The sequence below is a fragment of the Leucopleurus acutus genome, assembly GCF_964270905.1.
Source record: "Leucopleurus acutus genome assembly, chromosome: 8".
Taxonomy (NCBI): Eukaryota; Metazoa; Chordata; class Mammalia; order Artiodactyla; family Delphinidae; genus Leucopleurus; species Leucopleurus acutus.
This window is the reverse complement of record NC_139151.1, coordinates 85,970,109-85,996,690: the sequence shown is the minus strand read 5'-3', so window position 1 is coordinate 85,996,690 and position 26,582 is coordinate 85,970,109. Positions and strand designations below refer to the sequence as shown.

Sequence of the window (26,582 nt, the reverse complement as noted above, 5' to 3'; positions counted from 1 at the left end):
GTATACTGAAGATTTTAATCTGCCACAAAATAGACAGTGAACTGTGCCTGAAGATGTTAACTCGAAGTCGCAATCAGGGAGAAGCAGGGCCGTTTTGACTTATAAATTTTAATATTCATTGATATTTTCATGCCCAAGCGTTAACTAGAATGTGTGTTGCCTTTTCCTTAGAAGTCTTCCCAACATTTTGGTCATTTTCCTTGTTTAAATAAGAAAAAAAAAAAAAAAAGGTATAAAATTTCATTTTCATATGCTCTCAGTGTGATCCCTATCAGTACTACAAGTAAGTATAAATTTATAACGTGGAAGACAGCCTGCTCATACAGCACACAGTTCATCCTCTGTTTAAGGATCCCAGTCAAGACACCATACCCCTTTCTCAAATCAGTGTTATTCTCTGACCTCACGCTGCAACAGAACTATTTTTAGAAATGACGATTTTCTTACATAAACCTAAGCAGTATAGAAATAGTATAGAAAATATTGTTTGGTCAGAATGAACGGGCATTTGTTCCAACAGCTGAGAAGTCAAACCATGAGAAGTCAAACCATGAGAAGCAACTGATTATATGAAAAGCCTGGCCGTGATGTCCATGCAGAATTAAAATGTCTTGAATTTACAGAGCATTTCTCCTGTGCAGTCCATGTCAGCTCTGTAAGGCAGGCAGGGGCGGGTATCACCACCCATTTCACCTACAGGGAAACAGATGCACTACAGGTTAAGCGTGTCAGTCCATTGGAAAAACAGAACTCCAAGCCAAGGGTGATTTACAGCTGTCTCACGTTCTATTGCTCAGATTTAAAAATTAGAAAAAAACAATTAATAATTTCAGTTAAAACTGATTGAAAATAATGTAACTCATGAAAGTTATTTTGAAAACAGCATTTGGTTACAATTTTCAGTAATATGACAAAAGTTTTGAAGACTATTTTTAAAGAATAGCTTGTCAAAACTAATTGGATTAAGCAACTTCTTAGCAATTGATATACTGGGGCTCTAATTATTTTAGAAAGCTCTTTTGTTAGAGCGTAAGTAGTTCATCATGTCATAGCATACAACTTTTACCACATAGTCTTTCTTCTGGTGATTCTCATCAGCAGAGAGTAACACGGCTCTGTGACTAGTTAATTAAATCACCATCCAATTCCAGTTACAGTTAGCTTGTCAGTCGTAGCAGAGTTGTTAAAAGAGAGAAATAAGCTCTTCTAACCTTTACAACAATTAGTCAAATTTTCATATTATCAATGGAATAAAAAGGATAGTTCTCACCTGCTTCACAGGCCTTCTATTCTTTCTGAAGTTTTACATTTCACATCCATTTTTTCCTGATGTCATATTACAGTTGACCCTTGAACAACGAGTTTGAACTGTGCATGTCCACTTACACGTGGAGTTTTTTCAGTAAATACCTAGTATAGTACTACCTAATCCCCGGTTGATTGAATCCCCAGATACAGAACCATGGATACGAGAACCAACTTAAACTTAAACTTAAACGCAGATTTTCAACTGCTTGGGATCAGCTCCCCTCACCCTCACAAGGGTTAACTGTGATTTTAAATTCCTTCTCTCCTCCTGCAGAATCCCTTTTAAGCTATTCCAGGGAAATTACTAATATACATCCAGGTACTAAACTTCTGTGTCATGACATTTAAAATACAATAGAAATTTTTATATTTTCTCATATTTTATTGCACAGTATAAACTTGATTAAAATGCACTAAGTAACAACATGTGTTTAAATCAACACTAACTTAAAATGTTAGGTAGGAAATAGCATAACTTACTTTAATATATCCCAACTCAGTATGAAGGTGAGCAGTTTATTTCTGAAGGTTTAGATGTTTTCACTGTAGTTTATTATCAAAGCAAACAAAATATTTTGGTCTCTTTCTTCAGCTTTGATTCTTTTTAATTCTTCTTCTTTAGTTCACAGTGTCACAGAAGTGAAAAATAAGACTGATAGAAACCACTCTAAAACATATGGCTTTATATACATAAAAAATTCAATAATGTTGCCACAACCCCTAATACAGAGTGATTCTTATTTATCTGCTAGTATCCAGAATAAACTTGTGTACATACTAAATTGTTCAAGTACATCTAGAGCAGTGCTTATAAAAGTGACGTCCCACTGCTACATTAATGGGCATCTCTTTGAAGACCACTTCTAATTTCAACACAATTAAGGTAGAGTTCTAAAATTTTTTGCTTTTACAACTTATCATACATCCTCAAATATTCTAAAATGCTCCAATGAGCCAAATATCTAATTTAATTTACATCTAGCTGAACATCCCTTTTGTACAGCACCAGTGGTTAAATTAAAAATGCATCTGACTAACCAAATGTTCTCTTCCTTCCATTAGTTACAGTTTGTTATTTATTTATATAACTCTGAACCCAAACTGAAAATGAAGACAACTCAGGTCAAACTCTTTCACCCTAAATAAACATTTCATTCACTTTACACTTAAATACCTAATTGTTTTCCTATAGTGTATGTTTCTCAGTAACAATGATACAATTAACTAAGCCAAAGACCAACTTCTCATCTTTGAGGATTAGGTAAGTCGGATAGGATTCTCCAGGTTTGCTTTAAAACTTTCCAGAAACCTGGTAGCCAGTTCATCATCTACCACTCGGCTGTCACTGGACATTGTGACCGTTATGAGCTGGTGTTGCTGCAGTTTGGCATTACCCTCTTCATCCTGAGCGAGCTTCAGCACAGGTCGGAATCTCCCAACAGCCAAAATGCAGGCCTGAGGAGGGTTGATCACTGCAGTAAATTCATCGATGCCAAACATCCCCAAATTGGAAATACTAGGGGAAAACAAAAAGCTCTGAAGATGGCATGTCCTTAATCAAAGAACCCTTTCCCTGAGTCATATATTTTTACTTTATTAAAAAACTGTGCCACAGAACCTTATTCCAAGTTACTCAAAGACCAAAGACAAAGAATACCATTTACAGTAGGATCAAAAAAGCAAGTATCAACACACAAATATTGTATCTAATATAAACATTTATTCAGCATTGAACTCGAAGTCCTAGGCAGAGGAATATGGCAAGGAAAAGAAATAGAAGGTATGAAGACTAGAAAAAAGAAATTAAACTTTATTATTCACAGATGAACTGACTGTGTACAAAGAAAATCTAAGCCTCTATAGATAAACTAGTAAGATTAATAAATGAATTTAGCGTAGTCACTAGATAATAAGTCAATATAAAAATTTATATCTATATACAAGTTGCTTTCATTAGAAAATAATACCATTTACAATAGTATACAAAATATCTAGGACTAAATCTAATGAAACATATATAAGACCTCTAAACAAAAAATTATAAAACACAACTGAAAGAAATCAAAGAACAAGTAAACAATGGTTTATACCACGCTCATTCACTGGAAGCCTCAACGCTATAAGGATGTCAATTCTCCTTAAACTTAAATTGATCAAACAATTCAATGCAATCCCAATAAAAATTTGAGCAAGATTAGTGTGTGTGTGTGTGTGTGTGTGTGAAAAATGACAAGTTGATTCTAAAATTTATTTGGAAGTACAAAGCCAGGAAAGACAATCTTGATGGTGAACAAATTTGGAAGACTTTCATTATCATATATCAAGTTATAGTTTGCTGGTATTAAGCAAGGGAAGGACAAACAGGTCAATTGAAAAGGAGAGAGAATACAGAAAAGGACCAAACACACTTGGTTACCTTCTCAATGCTACAGAGAAGTAGTAATCTTTTCAATAATTGAGGCTTAGTCCATTAATTATCCACAAAGGGGAAAAAAAGAGAATCGTGACCTTTACTTCCATATCAAAGACAAAAATCTAATTTCAGATGAATTGCAACCTACATGTGAGAAGTTACAAAGCTTCTGAAGCTAACACAGAAGAATAACTTCATGACTCTGGGATAGACAATAATTCCTAGCAGAAAACAAGGAGTACTAACTATAAAGAAAAATACTGATAAATAGGATTTTATTAAAATTCAGAACTTCTGTTCATTAAAAAACACCATCAAGAAAGTTTCAAAGGCAAGGTACAAAGTGGGAAAGGTATTTCAAATAATATATATCCTATAAAAGTCTGTGTATCAGGAAAAAGGAACTACTATAAAACATTTTTAAAAATAGACACAAGACTTCAACAGGTATTTTATCCGATGAGTTACCAGATACCCAAATGGCTGACAGATAAATGAAAACAGTATTCAACATCATTAATTTGCATTTCTCTGATCACAAAGAGTACCACTACACACAACAAGATTCATTAAAATTTAAAACCTAATAATATTAAGAGTTAACAAGAATATGAAGCAACGGGAATTCTTCATACACTGTTGATGGAAGAAAAAAATGGTAGAACCATTCTGGAAAACTATCTGGCAGGATCTACCAAAGCTATAAACCCAGCAATTCTACTTTCAGGTCTATACAACAAAAATATGTACATATAGTCACCATAAGACACTAACAAAAATGTTCACGAGCACCAAACTGTAAACAACACAAATGCCCAACAGTGAAATGGACACTAGCATATTTATACAGCATACTACAGAATACTATAACGCAATAATAAATAAATGACTGCTTCACACAACTACATGCATGGTTCACCTCACAGACATTAATGCTGAGCGAAAGAAGTCAGACACTGAAAAATATGTATTTATGTAAAGATCAAAGTTGGCAAAACAAGAACTTCGGTGATAATTTTCAGAATCATGGTTACCCTCAAGGGGGTGAGAATTAGGAAGGGTAAAGGGAGGCTTATGGGATGCAGATAATGTTTATTATCCTGCTTTGGTTGGTTACACAGCTTTCTTCACTTTATAAAACATTGCAGCTACACTCCGTGTACTGTACTGTAAGTTATAAACAAAAATAGAGCTGATAATAACTCAGGAGTCTATGTGTTAATATTTTACCCCAAAGGACCTTAAAATAAATCACAAGTAGAAAAAAAATAGTTGACGTTTATAAATCTATTGTATGTCAGACCCTGAATGTCATTCTATGAACATCTAAATGGGTTAACTAGCTAACCCTAATGGCTTCCTACTAGCTTTGATTCATATCAAAGACTAACTGTCTGAAGAACATTTTCACATATTCTCTTGTCTAAATAAAGTATGATATTTAGCTTAAATTTTTAAAGAAATGCTTCAGAAAATAAATGAAAACAGGTTAACAAGGACTTCATAAGTCTTATGTCTGATGCTACAAATAATTAAGTTTAAATTTTACCTAAAAGATCCTCCTTGGTATTCTTCAGGTAACAATTTTCCATCTCTAGCTTTCTTTGATAGAGCCTGAGAAAAATACAAACAGAACATGACAACGAACACTACATTATATGGCTGATTTTGTCACTTAAAAATATGTTTATAGGGTACACTCTCATCTTTGATATGCCTTGACCTGACTTTATAAGAGACTATATATACATACGTGTGTGTGTGTGTGTGTATATATATATATATATATATATTTTAAAATTATATATATAAAATTTTCTCTAACACACTTAAAAAAATGAGTAAGTTAGAGCATAGATAATCCAAGAAGCTATACACATGTGAATCAGAACTCTAGAAAAATCATTTCCCTTTAAAAATTCTTCAAATATTGGAATTACCTTGTACACTATGCAGAATGTTTCAGTGGTTTTTATATATACAGTGAAGTATTCCATTTTGCCTATAAAATTTTTTCTTGTAAGACAAAGTATTAGAAGAGCCTTTCTTGTTACTCTAGTAGCTTTTAAATAAATTATTCAACGGCAACAATCTCACAACCAACGCATCGATTTTCATTTCAGTGTTTGCTTCTTTTTCACCCATAACATATATATAACTTCAAACAGTTGTTAAAAAAACCAGAGAATTTTATAGTTACTTTTCAGTATTATATGCATCTTCTGTATTGTTAGTCTTTGCAACTGATTTTTAAATGTCTGTTTAACATTCTAAATACTGCACCTGCCACAATTTAGTCATTTTCCTAGTGTTGTAATTTGGTTCATTTGTTTCTTTTGAATTCCTTCATATAAATCCTCAGAAATGGAATTACAAAGCCCTAGAAAATGAACGTTTTTTTTTGGTTCTTGATCCTATAGCTAAAACATTTCCTGTGAGCTAGTCTACCCTGCTACAAGGAATGTAAAAATGTAGTAATTTCACTACACCCTGGACAAAACTGATGTCTAAAACCTTAGAGGGAAAGACAGATAACACTCTGAGAGCTATATGAGGAAAAGTAGTTGAATTTCCCTCTACTTGGAATTAACCACACATCTGAATTTTTATTTTTCAATGCTTCAAAAGCAAGGGGACAGAGACTGAGTCTTTACATACGAAAAATTAATGAAGAATTACTTTATGAGGGGGACAATAGAGATAAGCTACTGTCATTGGGTAGATGATATAAATCTGGGGTTTACTTAATATTCTATATTGTATAGCTAACAAAAGGTACAATTACAATCCCCACTGAAAACTACTTAATTTTGAACCATAGATGATTTAATTTTTGAAAAATAAAACATTCTTTAAAAATCAAAAAAACGATCTCAACATATCACTGTGACTTACTGCCAAATGAATCAATTACAGATTTATATTATTTGGATATAGTTACTTACAAAACTATTTAGATCCAGAATGAAAAAAATAAGAGATGAATTTAGACTTGTATAGTCCTTGGAATATTAGAAGTAGAGAGGACAATCTACAAATGCATTTCTCCTGCCTTAAGCAATATAATAACTTCACATGATCTGAACAAGCACGTATCACATGAACTTTAAAAGGCATTTCTCTAAAGGCAGATGATCATAACACATCCTGATGAGTTACCAGGCTACAACAAATAAAAAACATATTCATTAAAAAAAAAAACAACAACAACAGATGATAAGCACACGTAATAAATACACTTTAAGAAAATCTCTATAGACCCAAAACATCAGCAGGATATTCCTGTCAACGAATGCCTAAGAGTGTGGAATAAGAATAGATTCTGATGAGGATCATTGGTTTTGAAAGTAACTAATTCTCACTGGTATTTCCCGGGAGTGTGAACGTAAAAATCAAAGCTCATGTTTCCTGAACCATCCAGTTGACAAGACATAATACAAGCTGACTAGCAAATACTTCTAAAATATATCACATGCCTTACTAATTTATTCAACAAATTTACTGGGTACTAAGGAGCTAAACTTTGCCCCTGCCTCTTAAAACTGTTGAAGCTGGCCTACTGCCTGCGTTCCGCCATTCAATGTGATGTTTTTGGTGAGAGCTGACTCTTCTATATTGGACCCCAGGAAAAAGAAAGCGTTTTCGCTTCTGGAATACCAAGTACTTCTAGTGGTCTCGACTGTAGAGAGGAAATGAATAAACTTCTAAGAATAAAATGCTGTGAAAAGTGAGGTCTGTCCATTACCACTTTGATAGAGATATAGTTTCAGCTTTAATTTTAAAATTTATCTAAAATACCATCTCTAGAGTTGCATTATAGACTTTGGGAAACAAAGCAGCCAACTTGAACACAGCTGGCCTTAACTTGTACACATGTTATTTCTGAATTTTTAAATGTTAAATGTTCTTAAAATGGGTTGTACCTGAATAAAAGCTTAAAAGTCTATATACGTAACTGATAAGCACTTGGAAATACCAAAAATATACATTACGTACATGCACACACAAGTATCTCACAGCGTGGCAGAGTATGCTAACCTACCTTCACAGAGTCAGCAATCTCTGGCAGACCCTTAGCAGCAGCATCTTTGATGACTGGTGTAATTAACCCTTTATCTGTTGCCACAGCCACTGAAATGTCAATAAAGGGCAGTTGCTTTGGGCTCTCTCCATCCCAGCTTACATTAACACTCGGCATTTGCTAGAACGCAGAAGTAGAGAAAAATGTTGCTAAAGAAGTGGCTTTAGACCAAGGTTGTTATGGAAAAATAACTAACATTATTATGTAGTTTTGAAAGGGAATATAGCTAGACTGAAGGAAATAAATAAAACTTCGATTTGAAAAAAGTGGTTTGGACCTCTATATTAAATATCTTTTATGTTTGGGAAGAATAATTAAACATACCATCCTTTTTGAAGCAAGCCTGAGGAAATTCTGATGATGTACACATGTTTTGATCTCTTTATATCATGGTTAAGAAAAGGGCTTCCTTTGTTAAACCTAATTGCTAGGAAGTATTTAACGTTTGTTAACCTTCCTGTCTCATATGATGACCGACATGATCTTGAGGAGAAGAGGGGAGGGCAGAGGGGTAGTGACATCCAACCACATTACTTCTATGGCATGAGGAAGCCTGACTTTCTAGTGCAGCCCTGGGAAATATTAGTAGGCCCTTAATAAATGACTTCCCTATTTAAGAGAGATTTCCTAGGCTTCATAAACATACGCTATATACTATATATGAGCATGTATATATTTAATATACATACAACTACACTGAGGATGAAAAAAACCGGGAGATGACTAAATGCCTGGAAACAGTGTGTATTGATAATGTTGCCAGACATCACTGGAGAAAATGATGCTGAAAAACAGATATCAAAAACTAATTTCTCTTCTCAAAAATTCATTGCTTTCTGCAGAGTGAGACCCAAGCCTCCCAGCATGTCATTTAAGCATGGCAATCCACAATTTGATTCCATCCAATCTAATTTTACTCCTGACCACTCCCCTAAGATGAATTTCCACTTTACTCAGGCTTCTCATTCTTATGCTACACTCATTTCTATTTCACCACTGTTCAACTGCAATTTTCACTTCTTCTTTCAAGGCTCAACTCTTTCATTCAACAATGCCACTGTGTCAAAATAATAAAGTCCCAATCTCCCAGAAGATTTTAAATTCCTCATGGACAATGAAGTAAAAGAAGAAAACAAAACAAAACAAACAAACCCTCACAAATGAAGAACGTCTGGCAAATAAATTTAATTAGAAAGTTATGTAACAAAAACCTCTAGGATAAAGCCTAGGTTGTATTCAAAGGAAAATTCATCTTAAACTTTCTTATTAATAAAAAATAATTATAATGAATTACACATTCAAGTTTCTAACAAGATATTTCTAACCAAAATAAACCTAGGGAAAAGAAGGAGGGAACACATAATGAAACAATGTAAAAGGAGTGATAAAGCAAATATGCAATAATAAAAGTGAGACAGTTCAGAATAAACCCAGGCATTGAGGACATTAAAATAATTATAAGAAACAAATTCAAATAACTCTAGGCTAATAAGTTTGGAAATCCAGGTGAGATGAATGATTTCCTGGGAATATGTAAATTTCTAAAATTGATTCAAGAAAAAGCTGAAAACCAAACAGCTTGATAATTATAGGGGAAAAAAATGGGAAAGCTGCCAAGGCCCCTTCCTCAAAATAGCACTAGGCTCCGATAGTTTTACTGGTCAATTCTATAAAACTTCAAGAAATACAAATCTTTGTGATACTGAAACAAGCACAGAGAAAGGAAAGGGAAAAACACAACCAAATTCATTTTATGAAGCAAATGATTTAGAAAAAAGAAAAGTCTGAAAAAGCAAGCACACAATTTAAATTACAATTACTTATGGTTTCTGATACAAAATTATAAAATGAAATCTTAACAAATAGTTAATGGACCACTAGAGACTCACTTGAAGAAGGCAAGAATGATTCATAATTAGAAGATCGTTAATATAAATCAAAATATTATTTGGTCCAAAGAGAAAAAACATACGAACACTGAGATACCAAACGACTGAAAAGGCATGCCTTTAAAATTCTCTATAGTTGTGCTCTCCAAGAACTAAAAATAAACTCCTTACAAAAATACTTTAAATACAGCACTTAGTAAGCAGTGATGCAGAAAATAGCGTAGTTATAGAAAGAAGGCATGACAGCAAATGGTGCTGAGCAGGGATTCAGGAAGCCTGGGCTTTGGATTTACATCTCCAGTCGGACACCTCGCTGAACTGCAGGCTCTGACGTTCACCTGCCTTCCTGCCACCCCACTGGGACACTATGAGGTTTCCTGAACTTAATTTGTCCAAAACTGAAGTCTAGATTCCCTGCCTCAAACCTGCTCCTCTCCCAGTCTTAGCACATGGGAAATTCCATTCCTTCCACTGCTTGGACCAAAACCCTTGTCCTTCTTTCTCTCACATTCCACATCCAATCCACCAGCAAACCCTGGTGGTTCTGCCTTTGAAATGTAACCACTTCCACCCTTGCCTCTCCGCAAGCTGTGTTCCACACAACCGCTGCAGCAGGCTCTCCTTTTTCTTTTTAAAGTTTTAAGTCAGATCATGTTAATCCTTCGCTCAAAACCCTCCAAAGACTTCTTTCTCATTTGTAATAAAATTCCTCCTCCTTCCCATGGTCACCAAGGCCTCGTGTACTTCGGGACCCCCTTAGCCCCTCTCCCTCTTCTTTTATGTTTAATCTCATCTCTTACCCTCCTAGTCTCACTAATTCCACTCCAGGCACACTTCATCCCCAGCACCATGTCTCTGGGTGACACGATCCACTCCTCACAGCCCCTGTGTTTGCTGTTCCCTCTGCCTGGAGCATCTTCTACCACATCTCTACATGGTTTTCTCCCTCTCTTTCCACAGGACTTGTCTCAATTATCATCCTGCCAGAGAAGCCTTCCTTGGCTAACTTTTGAAAATAACACCTCTAGTTCTTCTGTTCCCTTAACCTGCTTTCTTTTTCTCCTCAGCACTTTCACTATCTGACATATATATTTGTTTGCCTCTCCCAACTAGAATATAAGCCCCATGAGAGCAGAAAATATGTAGGCTTTTGCTCACTATTATATCTCTAGTATTTAGCACATGCTAGGGAATCAATTAGTATTTGTAGAATAAATGGTCTTTATTCTGCTGTAATTAGTTGTAAGCCTTTGTGATTCTCAGTTTCTCCATCTGCAAAACTGAGTGAGATTAAATAACAGAATATATTTAGCATTAAAACTGTAAAATTTTTGTCACTTAAAAATAAGAGTTCTATTTATTATCTAAAATCCCAAGATGTGAGACTACTTTGGAAGCCAAAATTATTTGGGGTTTGCTACTTACTTTAAGGGTAACAGCTGCTGCCTTGATGATAAAATCGTTTACTGATACTTTGATGTCATCTGAAAGAAAAACAAGTGTATTAAAATTAATGTTCATAATAAAACTTTTAAATTAACCATTATGATTTCAAACTTTTAAATTATGGACTGCACTGACAAACAATGATAAAAAATATTACAGGTTTTGTTCGTTTAGTCATGGTTCCTCTGAGTAGAAAAACTTGCATTATATGAGGTCCTGGGTTAATATTAACCATGAATATAAAAGTTTTCTCCTGATCCTGATTTACAGTTCTTTTAAACTGCTCAGATAGCATACACAAGAACTTAAAAGACACATGACAACCATAATCAGAAAGAAAAGATCCAAGTCCCATGTCTTGAAAAAGACAAATGGTCTGTCCATGGCATATATAGTCAGGAAGTTTACAAGATGATTCATTTTTTTCCCACATCCTTTTCAAACGTCCGTATTCTGTGTATTCTTTATAATACATGGATTATATTAGAACAGTGGTAGCTGTAGTCACTTTAAAGAAACAAATTTTAAATAGCGTTCAGAGCGGGGATGTTCAGAAATTTCTTTTTACTAACAAAGTGTACAATCAATAAATTTAAGATCACTGCATTAAATAAGAGCTGCTTTTTAACTTAACAAAACAGGATATAGCAAATGCCAAAGATGAAGCAATGCTGGCGTGGGTCTTAATGCAATGAATAAAATGAGGTTCTCTGTCTAGTTTTATGGTGAATCCATTTAAATCAATTTCCTTCCAGTATAATGTTTTAAGATAAAGCTGGGGTCCCCTCCCTTCCCAAAGAGCTGATCTTAATGAAAGCATTTGGTTTATACCTCTGCTTTTCCCAGTGCGTATGAAAGTGTTGAAAATGTAAACTACATTTGATTCTTTATTGCAACGGCTTCTATAAAAAGACTTTAAGATGGTATCTAGTCAGTTGATGGTATGTGGTAGGATACACAAATCCTGTTACTCTACTATGATGGAATTTTACATGAATGATATCTCATTCCAAAGGCATGCTAAGATTTCAGAAAGGGATTAGATGTATTACCATAAACCTAAATACTGTCAAACTGTCATGGTAACTGTCAGCTGCTCTTCTAATACACAGCTCTTACAATTCAGATTTCCTGAAACACAAGCATTTTTGTTTGTTTAAAACTCCTCTGGGAGCAGAAAAACAAACGGATTTCCAGTGCTTAGAGACTTAATGATACCCACATACAGAAAATTTGGTCTGCATAAATTCAAATATGCAGACAGAATATTTTATGAACACACTCTGCTTACCTCTCATGCCTCCCTCTGCCTCCTTCTCACTTTACCTACTATCCATAGGTGTCCACAGTGAAGACTTCCCAAACCATTTACCAGCTGATGGTTTCCAAATCTACTGCCCAAGTCCATAGGCCTCACTTAAAATTCCCTGCCCTCATCATACTCCTACATTTGACCACTTTCTTCATCTTGAAACATGTTCTCTTTCTGACTTCTGTGTCACAGACTCTCCTGGTTTTATTCTACTCTCTGCTTACTTACTTTCAGTCCCTTTCTCTCAATGTTGACATCTCGCCAGGTGAGAACTTTCAGTTTGATACCATTTATATGATAATGATTCCTCCAAATTCTATCTTGAATCCTGGTGTATCTGGAGCTTCAGACTCATACACCCTCTTTCTCACATGACATTTTCTACTTACGAGTCTGATAGGCATCTCAAATCTAATATGTGCAAAGGAGATTTTTTTCAAGTTCCTTTATTTTAAAATAAAATTTAAAACTTACAGAAAAGTTTTTTTTGCTTTTTTTTTTTTGTGGACATTTTCAAACATACAGAAAGACCATTGGTAACATTTATTAAGAAGAGAGTAGGAAATACATTGTGAGGGAATATCAAATATTCTCCTTTGCATACTGGTACAAAACAAAGTGTGGAACATACTTATAGAATGTTATATACTATAACCTTTAATGTGGGCCCTTTGAAGACTCATCAAAAAATCCCTAATTGAAAGGACATACCAAACCTGGTCCATGCAAAGATACTACACTAATCCATACCTCCAATGAAATAGTACTGTTTCCTGCCTCATGAGAGGAAGGAATCAGGAAAATTATTCCCACAATAACCTCTATATCATAACTAGCAAGTATGATTTGATACCTGTAAGGGGAGCTTTCAGGGTTAACTTTTTGAACATTGATCACTCTGTCTAAAACAGCTTTCCATTTAGTTCCTTGGACTATTAAAATCTGTCAGGTTTGAAAGCCTGTACCTATACTGATTTTTCAGTTCTGCTTTCACTTAGGATGCAGAAAGCCACAAGAGAAAGTTGTGCCCATCCAAATAGGGTGGGAGGAAAAGCAACATAAACTACAAAATCATAACTTTCTTGAGCTTATTAGGGAGCTGAGGTTACATCTAAGCGTTACAATTATGTCTAACATTTATAATTAGAGTTCCAAGGAGAAAACACATGAAGCAGAAGATATAGTTAAAAATAACTGTATCTGGGAGTTTTTCAAAATTAATGAAAGACAACAAACCACAAATCCAAGAAGCTGAGAGAAACCCAGACAGGATAAATTCAATAGGGAAAAAACAAAAAACAAAAAATGTTAGGCATATAATAGTCAAGCTGCTATTGGAGAAAATCTTGAAGGCAACCAGAGAGAAAGAAAACATTATATACAGGGAAACACAGATTAAGAATGGCAGCAGATATTCTGCAAGTCAGAAGATAATGGAATGGTATCTTTAAGTAAAAATACTGGGGGAAAAAAACCTATTTACTCAAAATTTTATACCCAGCAAAAGAATCTTTCAAAAATGAAGGAGACACACCCATTAGAATGACTACTATCAAAATCACAGAAATAACAAGTGTTAGTGAGGATACAGAGCAACTGGGACCCTGATTTGCACTGATGATAAGAATATAAAATGATGCAGCCACAACAGAAAACAGTATGTGAGTTCCTCAAAAAGTTAGAGTTAGAATTACCATATGATTCAGCAGTAACACTTCTGGGGATACAACCACAAGATCTGAAAGTAGAGATGCAAAGAGATATTTGTACATCCATGTTCACAGAAGCATATTCATAAAAATCAAAAGATGGAAGCAACCAACTGTCCATTGACAGATAAATGAATACATAGAATGTGGTATATACATAAAATGGAATATCATTCAGTCTTAAAATGGATGAAAATTCTAACATATGCTCATTGTGAATGAACCTTGAGAACAATATGCTAAGTGAAATAAGTCTGTCACAAAAGGACAAGTACTGTATGAGTCCACTCAAATGAGATACAGAGTGGTCAAATTCACACAAACAGAGAGTAAAATAGTGGCTGCTCGAGGCTGAGGGGAAAGGGGAACAGGGAGTTACTGTTTAACAGGTATAGTGCTTCAGTTTTACACAATGAAGAGTTTTGTGAATATGCATGGTGGCAATGGCTGCACAACAATATGAATGTACTTAATACCACAGAACTGTATATGTAAAAATGGTTAAGATGGTAAATTTTGTGTTATGTATATTTCACCAGAATTCATAATTCAAGGGATGGAAAAAAATGAAGGAGAAATAGACTTTTCCAGACAAAAACTGAAAGAATTTTTTGCCAGCCAACCTGTACCACAAGAAACATTAAGAAAGTTCTTCAGGCAGAAGTATGATAGCAGATAGCTAGCACTCTGGTTCTGTACAAAGAAATGAAGAATGATGAAACTGGTAAAAATACATACAAGTATAAAAAGACATTTTTCCCCTCATTTTTAAAACTTTAAAATATAGTTGATTTGCTAAAGTAAAAAAAAATTATACATATATTCTGCTGATATCATATGTAGAAGTAAAGCATAAGAATAACAGCATAAAGGATGAGGGAGGGAATACAGGCATACTGTAAGGTGCTTACATTATACATGAGGTGGTGCAATAAAAATATGAAGGTAGATGTGATAAAGAATTATACTGTAAACCCTAAAGGAACCACAAAAATAAACAAACATGAATAAATAAATAATGAGAGAGGAGAGAGAGTAAAAAGAAATAAAATGGAATCATAAATAATCCAAAATGAGATAAGAAACAGGAAAAACAGGAAGAATGATGGGACAAAAACAAAGGACAATAAATGGTACAAAAGAAAATTTTACAAAGGAAAAACAAAGAACAAATCATTAAATGTGAATAGTTTAAATCTTAATAAAAAGAAACCACAGGATTGGATTAAAAAAGTGAGAACCAATTATATGCTGTCTGCAAGGAACCATCTAAATACAGGCATACCTCATTTTATCGTGCTTTGCTTTACTGCCCTTTGCAGATATTGTGATGGGGTTTTTATGTTTTTGTTTTTTTTAACAAATTGAAGGTTTGTGGCAATGCTGCTTCAAGGAAGTCTACTGGTGCCATTTTCCCAACAGCATGTGCTCGCTTCATGTCTCTGTGTCATATTTTGGTGATTCTCTCAATATTTCAAACTTTTTCATTATTACTATATTTGTTATGGTGATCTGAGATCAGTGATCTTTGATGTTACTATTGTAATTGTTTTGGGGTGCCATGAACCACACACATAGAAGGTGAACTTAATTGATAAATATTTGCGTGTGTTCTGACTGCTCCACTGACTGGCTGTTCCCCTGTCTCTCTCCCTTTCCTCAGGTCTCTTTATTCCCTGAGATTCAACAATGTTGAAATTAGGCCAATTAATAACCATACAATGGCCTCTAAGTGTTCAAGTGAAAGGAAGAGTCACACATCTCTCACTTTAAATCAAGAGCAAAAAGTGATCAAGCTTCGTGAGGAAGGCATGTTGAAAGACAAGGTAGGCTGAAAGCTAGGCCTCTAGTGCTGAACAATTAGCCAAGTTGCAAATGAATGCAAAGGAAAAGTTCTTGAAGGAAATTAAAAGTGCTGCTCCAGAGAACACATGAATGATAACAAAGCAAAACAGCCCTACTGCTGATAGGAAGAAAGTCTGAGTAGTCTGGATAGAAGATCAAACCAGCCACAACATTCCCTTAAGCCAAAGTCCGATCCAGAGCGAGGCCCTAACTCTTCAATTCTGTGAAGGCTGAGAGAGGTGAGGAAGCTGCAGAGGAAAGTTTGAAGCCAGCAGAGGTTGGTTCATGAGGTTTAAGGAAAGAGCCATCTCTATAACATAAAAGTGCAGGGTGAAGCAGTAAGTGCTGATGTAGAAGCTGTAGCAAGTTATCCAGAGGATCTAGCTAAGAACATTAAGGAAGATGGCTACATTAAACCACAGATTTTCAATGTAGATGAAACAGCCTTCTATTGAAAGATGTCATCTAGGACTTCATAGCTAGAGAAAGTCAGTGCTGGCCTCAAAACTTCAAAGGATAGGCTGACTCTCCGGTTAGGCAGCTGGTGACTTTAAGTTGAAGCCAGGGCTCATTTACCATTCCGAAAATCCTAGGGCCCTTAAGAATTATGCTAAATCTACTCTGTCTGTGCTCTATATATAAATGGAACAAAAAAGCCTGTATAACAGCATACAGTTTACATACTGTTTACAAAACAGTTTACTGAATATTTTAAGCTCCCTGTGGAGACCTACTGCTCAGAAAAAAAGATTCATCTTAAAATATGATTGCTCGCTGACAATGCACCACATCACCCAAGAGCTCTGACGGAGATGTACAACAAGATTAATGTTGTTTTCATGCCTGCTAACAATCCATTATGCAGCCCGTGGATCAAACATAATTTCGACTTTCAAGTAAGTCCTTGTAAGAAATACATTTCATAAGGCTATAGCTGCCATATATAGTGATTCCTCTGATGGACTTGGGCAAAGTAGGTTGAAAACCTTTGTAAAGGATTCACTATTCTAGCTGCCATTAAGAACATTTGTAATTCATGGAAAGAGGTCAAAATATCAACATTAGCAGGAGTTTGGAAGTTGATTCCAATCCTCATGAATGACTTTGAGGGGTTCAAGACTTCAGTGGAGGAAATAACTGCAGATGTGGAAGAAACAGCAAGAAAACTAGAATTAGAAGTAGAACCTGAAGATATGATTGAATTGCTGTAATCTCATGATAAAACTTGAACAGATGAGGAGTTGCTTCTTACTGATAAGGAAGGAAAGTGGTTTCTTGAGATGGAATCTACTGGTGAAGATGCTGTGAAGACTGTAGAAATGACAACAAAGGATTCAGAATATTACATAAACTTAGTTGATAAGCAGCAGCAGGGTTTGAGAAGATTGACTCCACTTTTGAAAGAAGCTCCACTGTGGACAAAATGCTATCAAACAGCATCGCTGCTACACAGAGTCGTTTGTGAGAGGAGAGTCAGTCAATCAATGTAGCAAACTTCACTGCTGTCTTATTCTTTTAAAAATGCCCACAAGCACCCCACCCTTCAGCAACTCCCACCCTGATCAGTCCACAGCACTCAACATCAAGGCAAGACCCTCCACCAGCTGAAGGCTCAGATGGTGGTTAGCATTTTTAGCAATAAAGTATTGTTAGACATAATGCTACAGCACACTTAACAGACTATAGTATAGTGTAACATTACTTTTATATGCACGGGAACCCCCCCCGCAAAAAGTGTGACTTGCTTTATTGAAATATTTGCTTTATTGTGGTGGTCTGGAACTGAACTCATGATATCTGTGAGGCATAAAGATACACATACATTCAGAGTAAAAAGATCTAAAAAGACATAATATAAAAACACTAACCAGAGAAATCTGGAATGCCTATACAAATATCAGGCAAAGGAGGTTTGAGGATAAGGAATATTATACCAGGAACAGACAGGACATAACATGATGGGTCTATTCACCAAGAAAACATAAAAATCCTAAATGTGTATATGCCTAATAACAGACCTTCAAAATACATGAAGCAAAAACTGATAAAAACTAAGAGGGGAAACAGAGAAATTTACAATTATAATTAAGGATTTTAACGCTTGTCTTTCAAGAATTAATAAAACAAAGAGACAGGAAATCAGTAAGTTTACAGAAGGTAAGAACAATAGTATCAACCAACTTCACCTAACCAACATTCATAAAACACTCCTCAAAAGTAGGACACACATTCTTTTCAAGGACACTAACCTTTGTGCTCCACTGCCTGTGCTTAGTTGTGCTGGCTCTGCATCTTTGTAAAAGAATATTGCCTATAGCCTGAAATATACATAATAGCCCTTTCTCAATGCTCTGCAGGCAGAGGCTTGAACTTTAAAGGTGTAACACTTTTCCATTCACATAGAGATAAAAAGTTGCAGAGCAGAAAGCAATTGCCTTGTTGGAGGTTTACAGGAACATTGTGACCAGACCCACCCTGGCACTGTAGAACAAAGGATTCCAGCACCAAAAAGACTGCAACAACCAGTCACATCCCCTACCCTTTTAGTATAAAATAAGCCTGAATTCTAACTCGGGTAAGATGGTTCTTTGGGACACAGTCTGCCATCTTCTTGGTCTGCTGACTTTCTGAATAAAGTGCTATTACTTGCCCTAACATCTCGTCTCTCAATTTATTGGCCTGTTGTGCAGTGAGCAGTATGAGCTTGGACCAGGTAACATTATGACTATAAAATAAATCTCAACAAACTTAAAAAGATTTAAATCATACAAAGTGTCTCCTCTAAACACAGTGGAGTTAAACTAGAAATCATAAAAGAAAGAAAACTGAAAAGTCCCTAAATATTTGGAAATTAAACTTATACTTCTAAATAACTGATTAATCAAAAAAGAAATCACAAGGGAAATTCGAGAACATCTTGAACTGAGTAGGAAGGAAAATAAAACATGCCAAAATTTATGGGATACAGCTGAAGCACTGCTTAAAGGGAACTTAAAATTAAAAGTATCATATGCTTACGTTAGAAATAAAGTTTATTATATTATATTGACATCGATTTTCACCTTAAGAAACTAGGGAAAAAAAGGGCAAATTAAACCGAAAGCAAATAGAAAAAATGAAATAATAAAGATGAGAGTAAAAATCAATAAAAACAAAATTATAGAAATAGAAAAAGTTAGTAAAATCAAATAACTGATTCTTTAAAGAGATCAATAAAATTGATAAACCTCTAGCCAGACTGACCAAGAAAGTTAGAAGACAAATTACTAATATAAAAAATGGTAATCTCATCTCCTTTACAGTCATCCCTCCATATCCGAGGGGAACTGGTTTCAGGACATGCCTTGGATACCAAAATCCGAGAATGTTCAAGTCCCTTGCATGAAATGGTGTAGTATTTGCATATAACCTACATGCATCCTCCCGTAAACTTTAAATCTCTAGAATACTAGTAATAGTTAATATGATGTAAATGCTATGTAAATATTTACCAGTGCATGGCAAATTCAAGTTCTGCTTTTTGGAGCTTTCAGGAATTAAAAAAAAATATGGTTGGTTTAATTCACAGATGCAGAAGCTGTGAATATGAATGGCCAACTGTATACACAGATGTTAAAAGTATAATAAGGTAATACGATCAACTTAATGCCAATAAATTTGATAACTTAGAAGACATAAACAAATTCCTTGAAAAACACAAACTACCAAAGGTCATTCAGGAAAAAATAATAACTCTTAATCTATTTTAAAAGTTGAATTTGTAGTTAAAAATCCCCATAAAGAAAATGGCATTCCTAAAAAGCTTCATTGGTAAATTCTACCGAACAATTAAAAAACAAGTAAAACCAATTCTACTCAAACTCTTCCAGAAAATAAAGGGAGTAAGAAACATTTCCCAACTTATTCTGTGATAACAAACCCAGTAAAAAAAAACTCAATAAAAGAAAAACGACAGACTAGTATTTCTCATGTGCACAGGTGTAAAGATTCTTAGCTAAATTTTAGAAAATGGGATCAAGCAATATATGAGAAAAGTTTTAATGATTAAATGAATTTTAATCTCACTAACTAATGAGGAATCACTCATGTAAACAAAGGTGATTCAACATGAAATCAACCAATGTAATTCATCATATTAACAAGGAAAGAAAAGATTACTTCAAAAGATACAGAAAAAGTATTTGAAAAAACTTAACATCCATTCATGCTTAAAATTCTTGGCAAATTAGGAATACAAATTTCTTCAACATGAAGAAGAGAATCTTCCAAAAAATCAACAGCTAATGTTAAAGACTGAATGCCTTCCCCCAAGATCAAGAACAAGGCAAGAATGTTTGCTTTTATCACATACTGATCACTGTAACAGAGGTCCTAGACTGTGCAATAAGGCAAGAAAATGAAATAAAGCCATACAGATTGGAAAGAAAAAAATAAAACATCAGATCATTCTAAAAATTTATATGTCTCTCAGCAACCTTAGTTTTAATAGATTTGGAGAAGGAACATTACAAATTTAATAACATGAAAGTACATTTTGAAGAGGAACTAAAAGTTAAAATGTATAAAGAGTGATATCTAAGATATATTTACAATCTAAAACATTCTTAAATCAGTTTTGGATTTTATACTTTCTAAAATGTTAAGAACTGCTTCTTCAGATATCGTACCAAAAAGTATGACGTATTCAATACTATATAACCAATTTATTATAGGAAAAGAGAACCAATTCTCTTCTAGGGCTAAAATATGCCCAGATGATGAAATTGATGGAAAAAGCTACACAATGTACATTTCATAAATAAAAGATCTCATAATAGTTAGTTTAGCATGTGTATTACATTAAATAAACTCAACTTTACTAACCTCTGACCAGATTTTGCCTAACTTTTAAAACAGCTCCAAGGTCACAGTCAGTAGTAGCATATGCATGAGGTACAGTACGTTTAGATTCAGTTAACCTCTTGGCAATAACTCTTCTAATATTGCTAGTAGGGATTTCAGTGAACGTGCCCTGCAAAGAATAACATGTCCGTTAAACCATAAATAGAATTGGAAAAAACAAGCAAACAAACTGTAACTGAAATCCAGTCTCAATGACCTAACTTATGAAAATAAAAATTAATACAGTAAAACTGTTATGAAAAATTCTTAGTATAAGAAGAAATATAAGAAATCTGAGGAATTTTAACTTTATAGTATATGACTGTAGAAAAAAAGCAGAAAAATTCATGTTTCAGTTGTGAATGGAACATCTATGTTACCATGTTTAAGATGATTAAAAAGAAATGTACCAAATCATGAATTAACCCCTCATGGGTGTGCTTATTGAGATATCACCTACAAGCCTGTAAGTAGCTTCTGTTACAAACATCACTTCTTAATAAAACTCAAAGCAATCAATAAATCAACAACTACAGGCAATTTTTACTTGTAAAAATGGCATACATGAGAAAAAGGTAATTCAAAATACTAGATAATCTGCCAAATTATTTCTATTTTGGTTTGTAATTAAAAATAAAAAATCACATGAGCATCTTATTTCCAAGAAACTCATAAAGTATGAATGGGATAATAAAATCTTCCTGTAACTTTACTGTAGCTTTTCCATTCTGTTCCTTAAACCTCTAACAAAAATATGATGGACCTTAAATTATGTCTAATTCCTTCTTTGTCCTTCACTCCATTCTGGGACTGGATTACAATCACTTAGGATAATACAAATCAGCCAAAATTACAGCTGACTTCTTTTTTTATAAATGCTTTCTGTGGGAATTAAACATCTTATGTTAGCAAAATACTTGATCAAATAAAATAAATGCTGTCTACATACTGTAAGAATTTTAAAGGTTTATCTTTCAAATTTGAATAACTTACTTTTTAAAGAAATAAGATTTGATTACTCATAAACTTTTGTGTATGTAGTCACGAATCATTAATGTACATTTAAAAAATCTGTTTCTCATGAAACTTGTACTGTTTTTAATTCTTTTAAAATACTATATTGGAATATATTTCTCCATCAGAAAAAGCAGTGTAGGTTTATTTATTTATTTTTTTCAGTGCCCATTCAGCTTTATAACAAACCTGATTATCTTGCATTTCTTCTGATGGGAAGCAAATGACATAAAAGGTACTAAGAAAGGGAGACAGAGAGGCAAAATGGAGTAATTTGAAAACAAAAAAGGGCTATTACATGTATCCAAGAAGTAAAGAATGATTAGCTATACAATCTCTATAGTTATTCACAGTAAGACTATCAACTCCCTTAGTCAAAAAATAAAACATATGCACAAAAGGGAGCTGGTATCAGCTACCAATTATGAGTATCACACCCAAGAAAAAAGATATGAAAAGTATCACGATTATAGAGCATATACATGGCACTGACATTTTGGAACTTGTGGCAAATTTAAATTGAATCATAATTCTATTTGGAAGTTATTAGCATTGTACAAACAAATCTGGTTTATGGAAATGTGCAAAACAAAACATTTAGAGAATTTTTGTCTTCACCACTTTGAGCTACTACTATAATGGACTGGTAAAAGAACTCATGAAACATAGAGCAATGGTTCTTATTTTCTTTCTCGCTTAAATCTGAAAAATAAAAATCTACTCAGATGACATTACCGCTACATTAGGCTGTCCAGGAGTTGATACTGGAGGGATCATTGGCCGGGGATAAGATGGCCTGGCTGTGGCCTGTGGGGGTAAAGACGCTGTGGGAATGGTTGGCGGGGCTGGGGTGGGTCTGGATTCAGTGATCTTGCCCATCTGTTTCAACTGGACCAGTTTGAGAGCATCCCTGGAGATAAGAAGGGAGTTAGATAACCATGATTAGCAACCAGGAATATAAGAACGTTCAGAAAATGGAGGCCAGATGTGAAGGGAAAATAAAGAAATACACTGATGTCAAGGCTACAATGCAAAACGATTTGAGCTAGACAAGAAAATCTTGTCTCTTACCTGTTCTACTGATTCATATTTGTCCAATGGCTACAATATTTGCACATTTTTAAAATAAAACAACAAACAGATTTTATCAAAGTATTGGGTGTAGACAGTTATTTTTTAAAGGAAAATCAGTCTTTTTTTCTGGGGGCAGTGTCTTTTGGTAGATGAGCAATTCATGAATTAAGCTATACCCTCATTCATGGTATTTGTGAAATAATTTTCATATAGCATTCAGAAAGTGTCAAGCTTACTGTACCTATGACTTTCATTAGAATATTTACTAAAGCATTGTTTATCCTGGTACAAATTAGCTTGTTTATGGCCAGGAAATCATACCTCAAATGCTATCAGCACAATCTAATGTAATAAACCTAAGCCATAGCAGCATTTAGAATGAAAAATAACTAAACAAGTAACAGACTTGCCTTTGTATTACTCTGCAAAACAAAGGTGTCTTTGTTTATTACAAGGATATAATTAGACTACTATTCAAACTCTCAATCCATTCGAAGTTACAGTGGTATAAAGTCATGTACTTCCTTAAACAAAACAGTTTTTTCAAAAATTTTAATCTGACAATTCTAAAGTACTTAAAAATGTTTTAAATCTAAAAATTTTTTTAAATGAAAAAGGTTTTACATAGTCTAAAAACAACTTCAGGGTAACACAAATCTAAAGGCAAATTATATTTTTAAAATTTCTTAAACACAGTTAATGATTTGATATTATCACATACTAGGCAGAACTCTGAGATGGCCCCAATATTCCTGTTCCTGGTGTACATACCCCATATAATCTCTCTTGAGTGTGGGTGGGCCTGTGAATATGATGGATGTCACTGCCATGATTAGGTTACATTACATGACAAAGGTGATGGATTTTGTAGACATAATTAAGGTCCCAAAGCAGCTGACACTGAGTTAATCAAAAGGCAAACTATTCTGAAAGGGTCAGACATATCAGATAAGTTCTTTAAAAGGAACAGGGAATTCCTAAAAGAAGAAATTTGAATGGCGATTCTCCTGCTTGCATTGGAGAAGCAAACAGGCATTTATGAACTGTCTATGGAGGTGACCTCGTGGCAAAGACCTGAAGGAGGCCTCCAGGAGGTGACAGCAATCCTTGGATGACAGCAAGCAAGAAAACAGGGCTCAGACTCCTACTACCCCAAGGAACTGAATTCTGCCAACAACGATGTGAACCTGGAAGAGGGCTCCAACCTTCAGATGAGACCCTAGCCCTGGCTGACACCTTGATTTCAGCCTTGTGAGACCATGAGCTGGAAACCCAGTCATGCTGGACCAGGACTTCTGACCCACAGCACTGTTAGATAATAAGTGGGTGTTGTTTTAAGCTACTAAGTTTGTTGCAATTTGTCATGCAGCAATAGAAAATTGACACAGGCAGGAATGCTCTAGCTTGGGGAGGCATCATGGGAGGGATCTCCCAATGTGTACTGGTACATTTTTAAGGAAGGAGAGTCTATGATTTTTATATCAGGCCCAGAAAGGGATACATGAACTTAACATTAAGTGCAAGTAAGTTACTTGTTTCAAAATTAAAGAGCTGACATTTAAGATAAGAGGTCAGACTGACAAAGAAATCTTAAAGGTTGTATCATCCTTGATCTTTAAGTACTGAAAGAGGGAATAGAACTGGAAAAGTGAGCCTCTTGTGTATGTACTGTGGTTATGTTAATGTAATCTTACACCAGCCATGTGAGGGAGGTATTATTATTCCCACTTTATAAATGAGTAAGTAGGTTCAAAGAGGTTAAATTCCATTTCTAAGTCAGTAGTTCTCAAGCACCTACTCTACTCTAGGTGTTGAAAATATAATGTTAAAACACTTCCCAACAAGGAGTGTTATTCTATAGGAGAGTCATACATTAAGCAAGTAAACAAATGAACAGATAGTGAAGAAAATAAAGCAGAGTAATGAGATTGAGAGTCATGAGTGAGAGGAGGTGTTACTTTAAAACAGGGCGGTCAGGGAAGGACTGAAGAAATAATATTTCTGTGGATGGACATGAAGGAGCAAGTCTCACGAACAGCTGGGAAAAGCATGTTTCTAGGCAGAGAACAGCAAGTGTAAAGGCAGGGAAATTAGGGCTTCTAAGAACAGAAGGAAGCCCAGCATAGAAGGAGGGCAGTGAACAAAGTGGAGAGGGTTTAAAGGTGAAGCTGAAGAGGTAGGCAGCTAGGAGCTGCCAGGGCTGGGACCAAACCTGGGTATGGCCAACTCCAAAGCCTGTGTATTTCCTACTACCTTTCTAATACCTGTGTAGAGTATGCCAATTAAACTAGGCAGAGTCGGAACAATTTTTTCTCAGAAGAAAAGGCTAGAATAGAAAGAATTAAATGAGCATATCTCAGATTAACAGCAATTCTGTGATTGAATGAAGAATAGTTATCTACCCAGTCTGAAGTAGCTAAAAGTAGGACCTCCAGACAAAGGCCCTTCAGCTACCACACAAAAAGTAACAGGAACATAACTAGAGGCAAGCCTGGTTCTCCAAGGGTGAGCCACAAACCTGATGGTAACGGCAGAAAGACTGAGTGTCCTGGGGAATGAGCTTATGTGCTCTTAAGGCTTTTTAACAGCAAGCTTACTCCTATTTGGAAGTTAATTTTAAATTTACTTATGATATTTCTAACCCAAAGCACCATTTTTCCAGTTAATTGTTATAATATTCACATGTGAAGTAAATGACTGCCCTACAACTCCTGGGGATTTATATCATGAGTCAAAACCTTGGCCACATAGATAAAAGTGTGAGCACTGATATAAGATAAGGCCTTTTGTTTTAGAAAAATACCTTTAACAAAGGATATTTCACGTTTAAGAGCTGTTACAGTCTAACATTACTAGTCCCCTTTCATCATATAAGGTAATTAAATACATCTCTCTAACAAAATCTATTATTAATCTGGGTTTTAAAGTTTAGCATCAGAATGGCATATACAAAACACACTGATTTCTTTATACAGGGATCACTAGTGTACCCGCAGTAATCGGTTAAAAACAAACAAACCAACAAACAACAACAACAGAAAACAATGAACACTTGAGGAGACTAAAAAAATCTAAAATAATGCCTGAATACATTCTACTTTAAAAAAGGTTGGTCACACTAAATAGACATATTCTTATTTCACTATCAGCATTACTATTACTTACTATTTTTATCAAGAAAAGGCAGTTTAGGTTCATCCCTGAAAGTAAGTAGGAGTCATGAATCATAAACAAGCAGAAAAGCAATTCTGGCCATGGGCTCACAGTAAAGTTTTATTGCTGATTTTACACTTATATACCTCATAAAGTATGAATGTTAATTATTGTTTAATAACAGCCAATAATTTAGTTTCTGTAATGCAGAGAAAGATTTTTAATGATTTCTGTCCATTAAGTAATTAATCAGTCTAAGCTTGAAGAATCAGGTAGATATTAAAAGCTATAAAAATTAGAGAAAAACTGATACACCATTCACTTCTGCTTTGGGCATTCACTTAAGGCAGAACCTTCTCTACCAGATCCCTTAAGTCATTTGGGTGTGCTACGAATTAGTTTTAAAAAGAAGTACCACTGAAAACATACTAGACATGACTGTCATGCCTACTATATT

General features: G+C 34.7%; 1 protein-coding gene across 1 annotated transcript in view; it reads right to left on the bottom strand.

Moving 5' to 3' along the window:
* Positions 1-209: 209 nt before the first annotated feature.
* PDHX (pyruvate dehydrogenase complex component X) overlaps positions 210-26,582 on the bottom strand; it is a 77,060-nt gene continuing 50,687 nt past the window's right edge. The window contains exons 6-11 of the mRNA XM_082845568.1: positions 22,634-22,808; positions 20,867-21,014; positions 11,117-11,175; positions 7,764-7,922; positions 5,271-5,335; positions 210-2,824 (exon numbers count right to left, since the gene is read on the bottom strand). Of these exons, the coding sequence (XP_082701694.1) occupies positions 2,566-2,824; positions 5,271-5,335; positions 7,764-7,922; positions 11,117-11,175; positions 20,867-21,014; positions 22,634-22,808 (865 nt within the window). The 3' untranslated portion in view covers positions 210-2,565. The remainder of the gene's footprint in view (positions 2,825-5,270; positions 5,336-7,763; positions 7,923-11,116; positions 11,176-20,866; positions 21,015-22,633; positions 22,809-26,582) is intronic.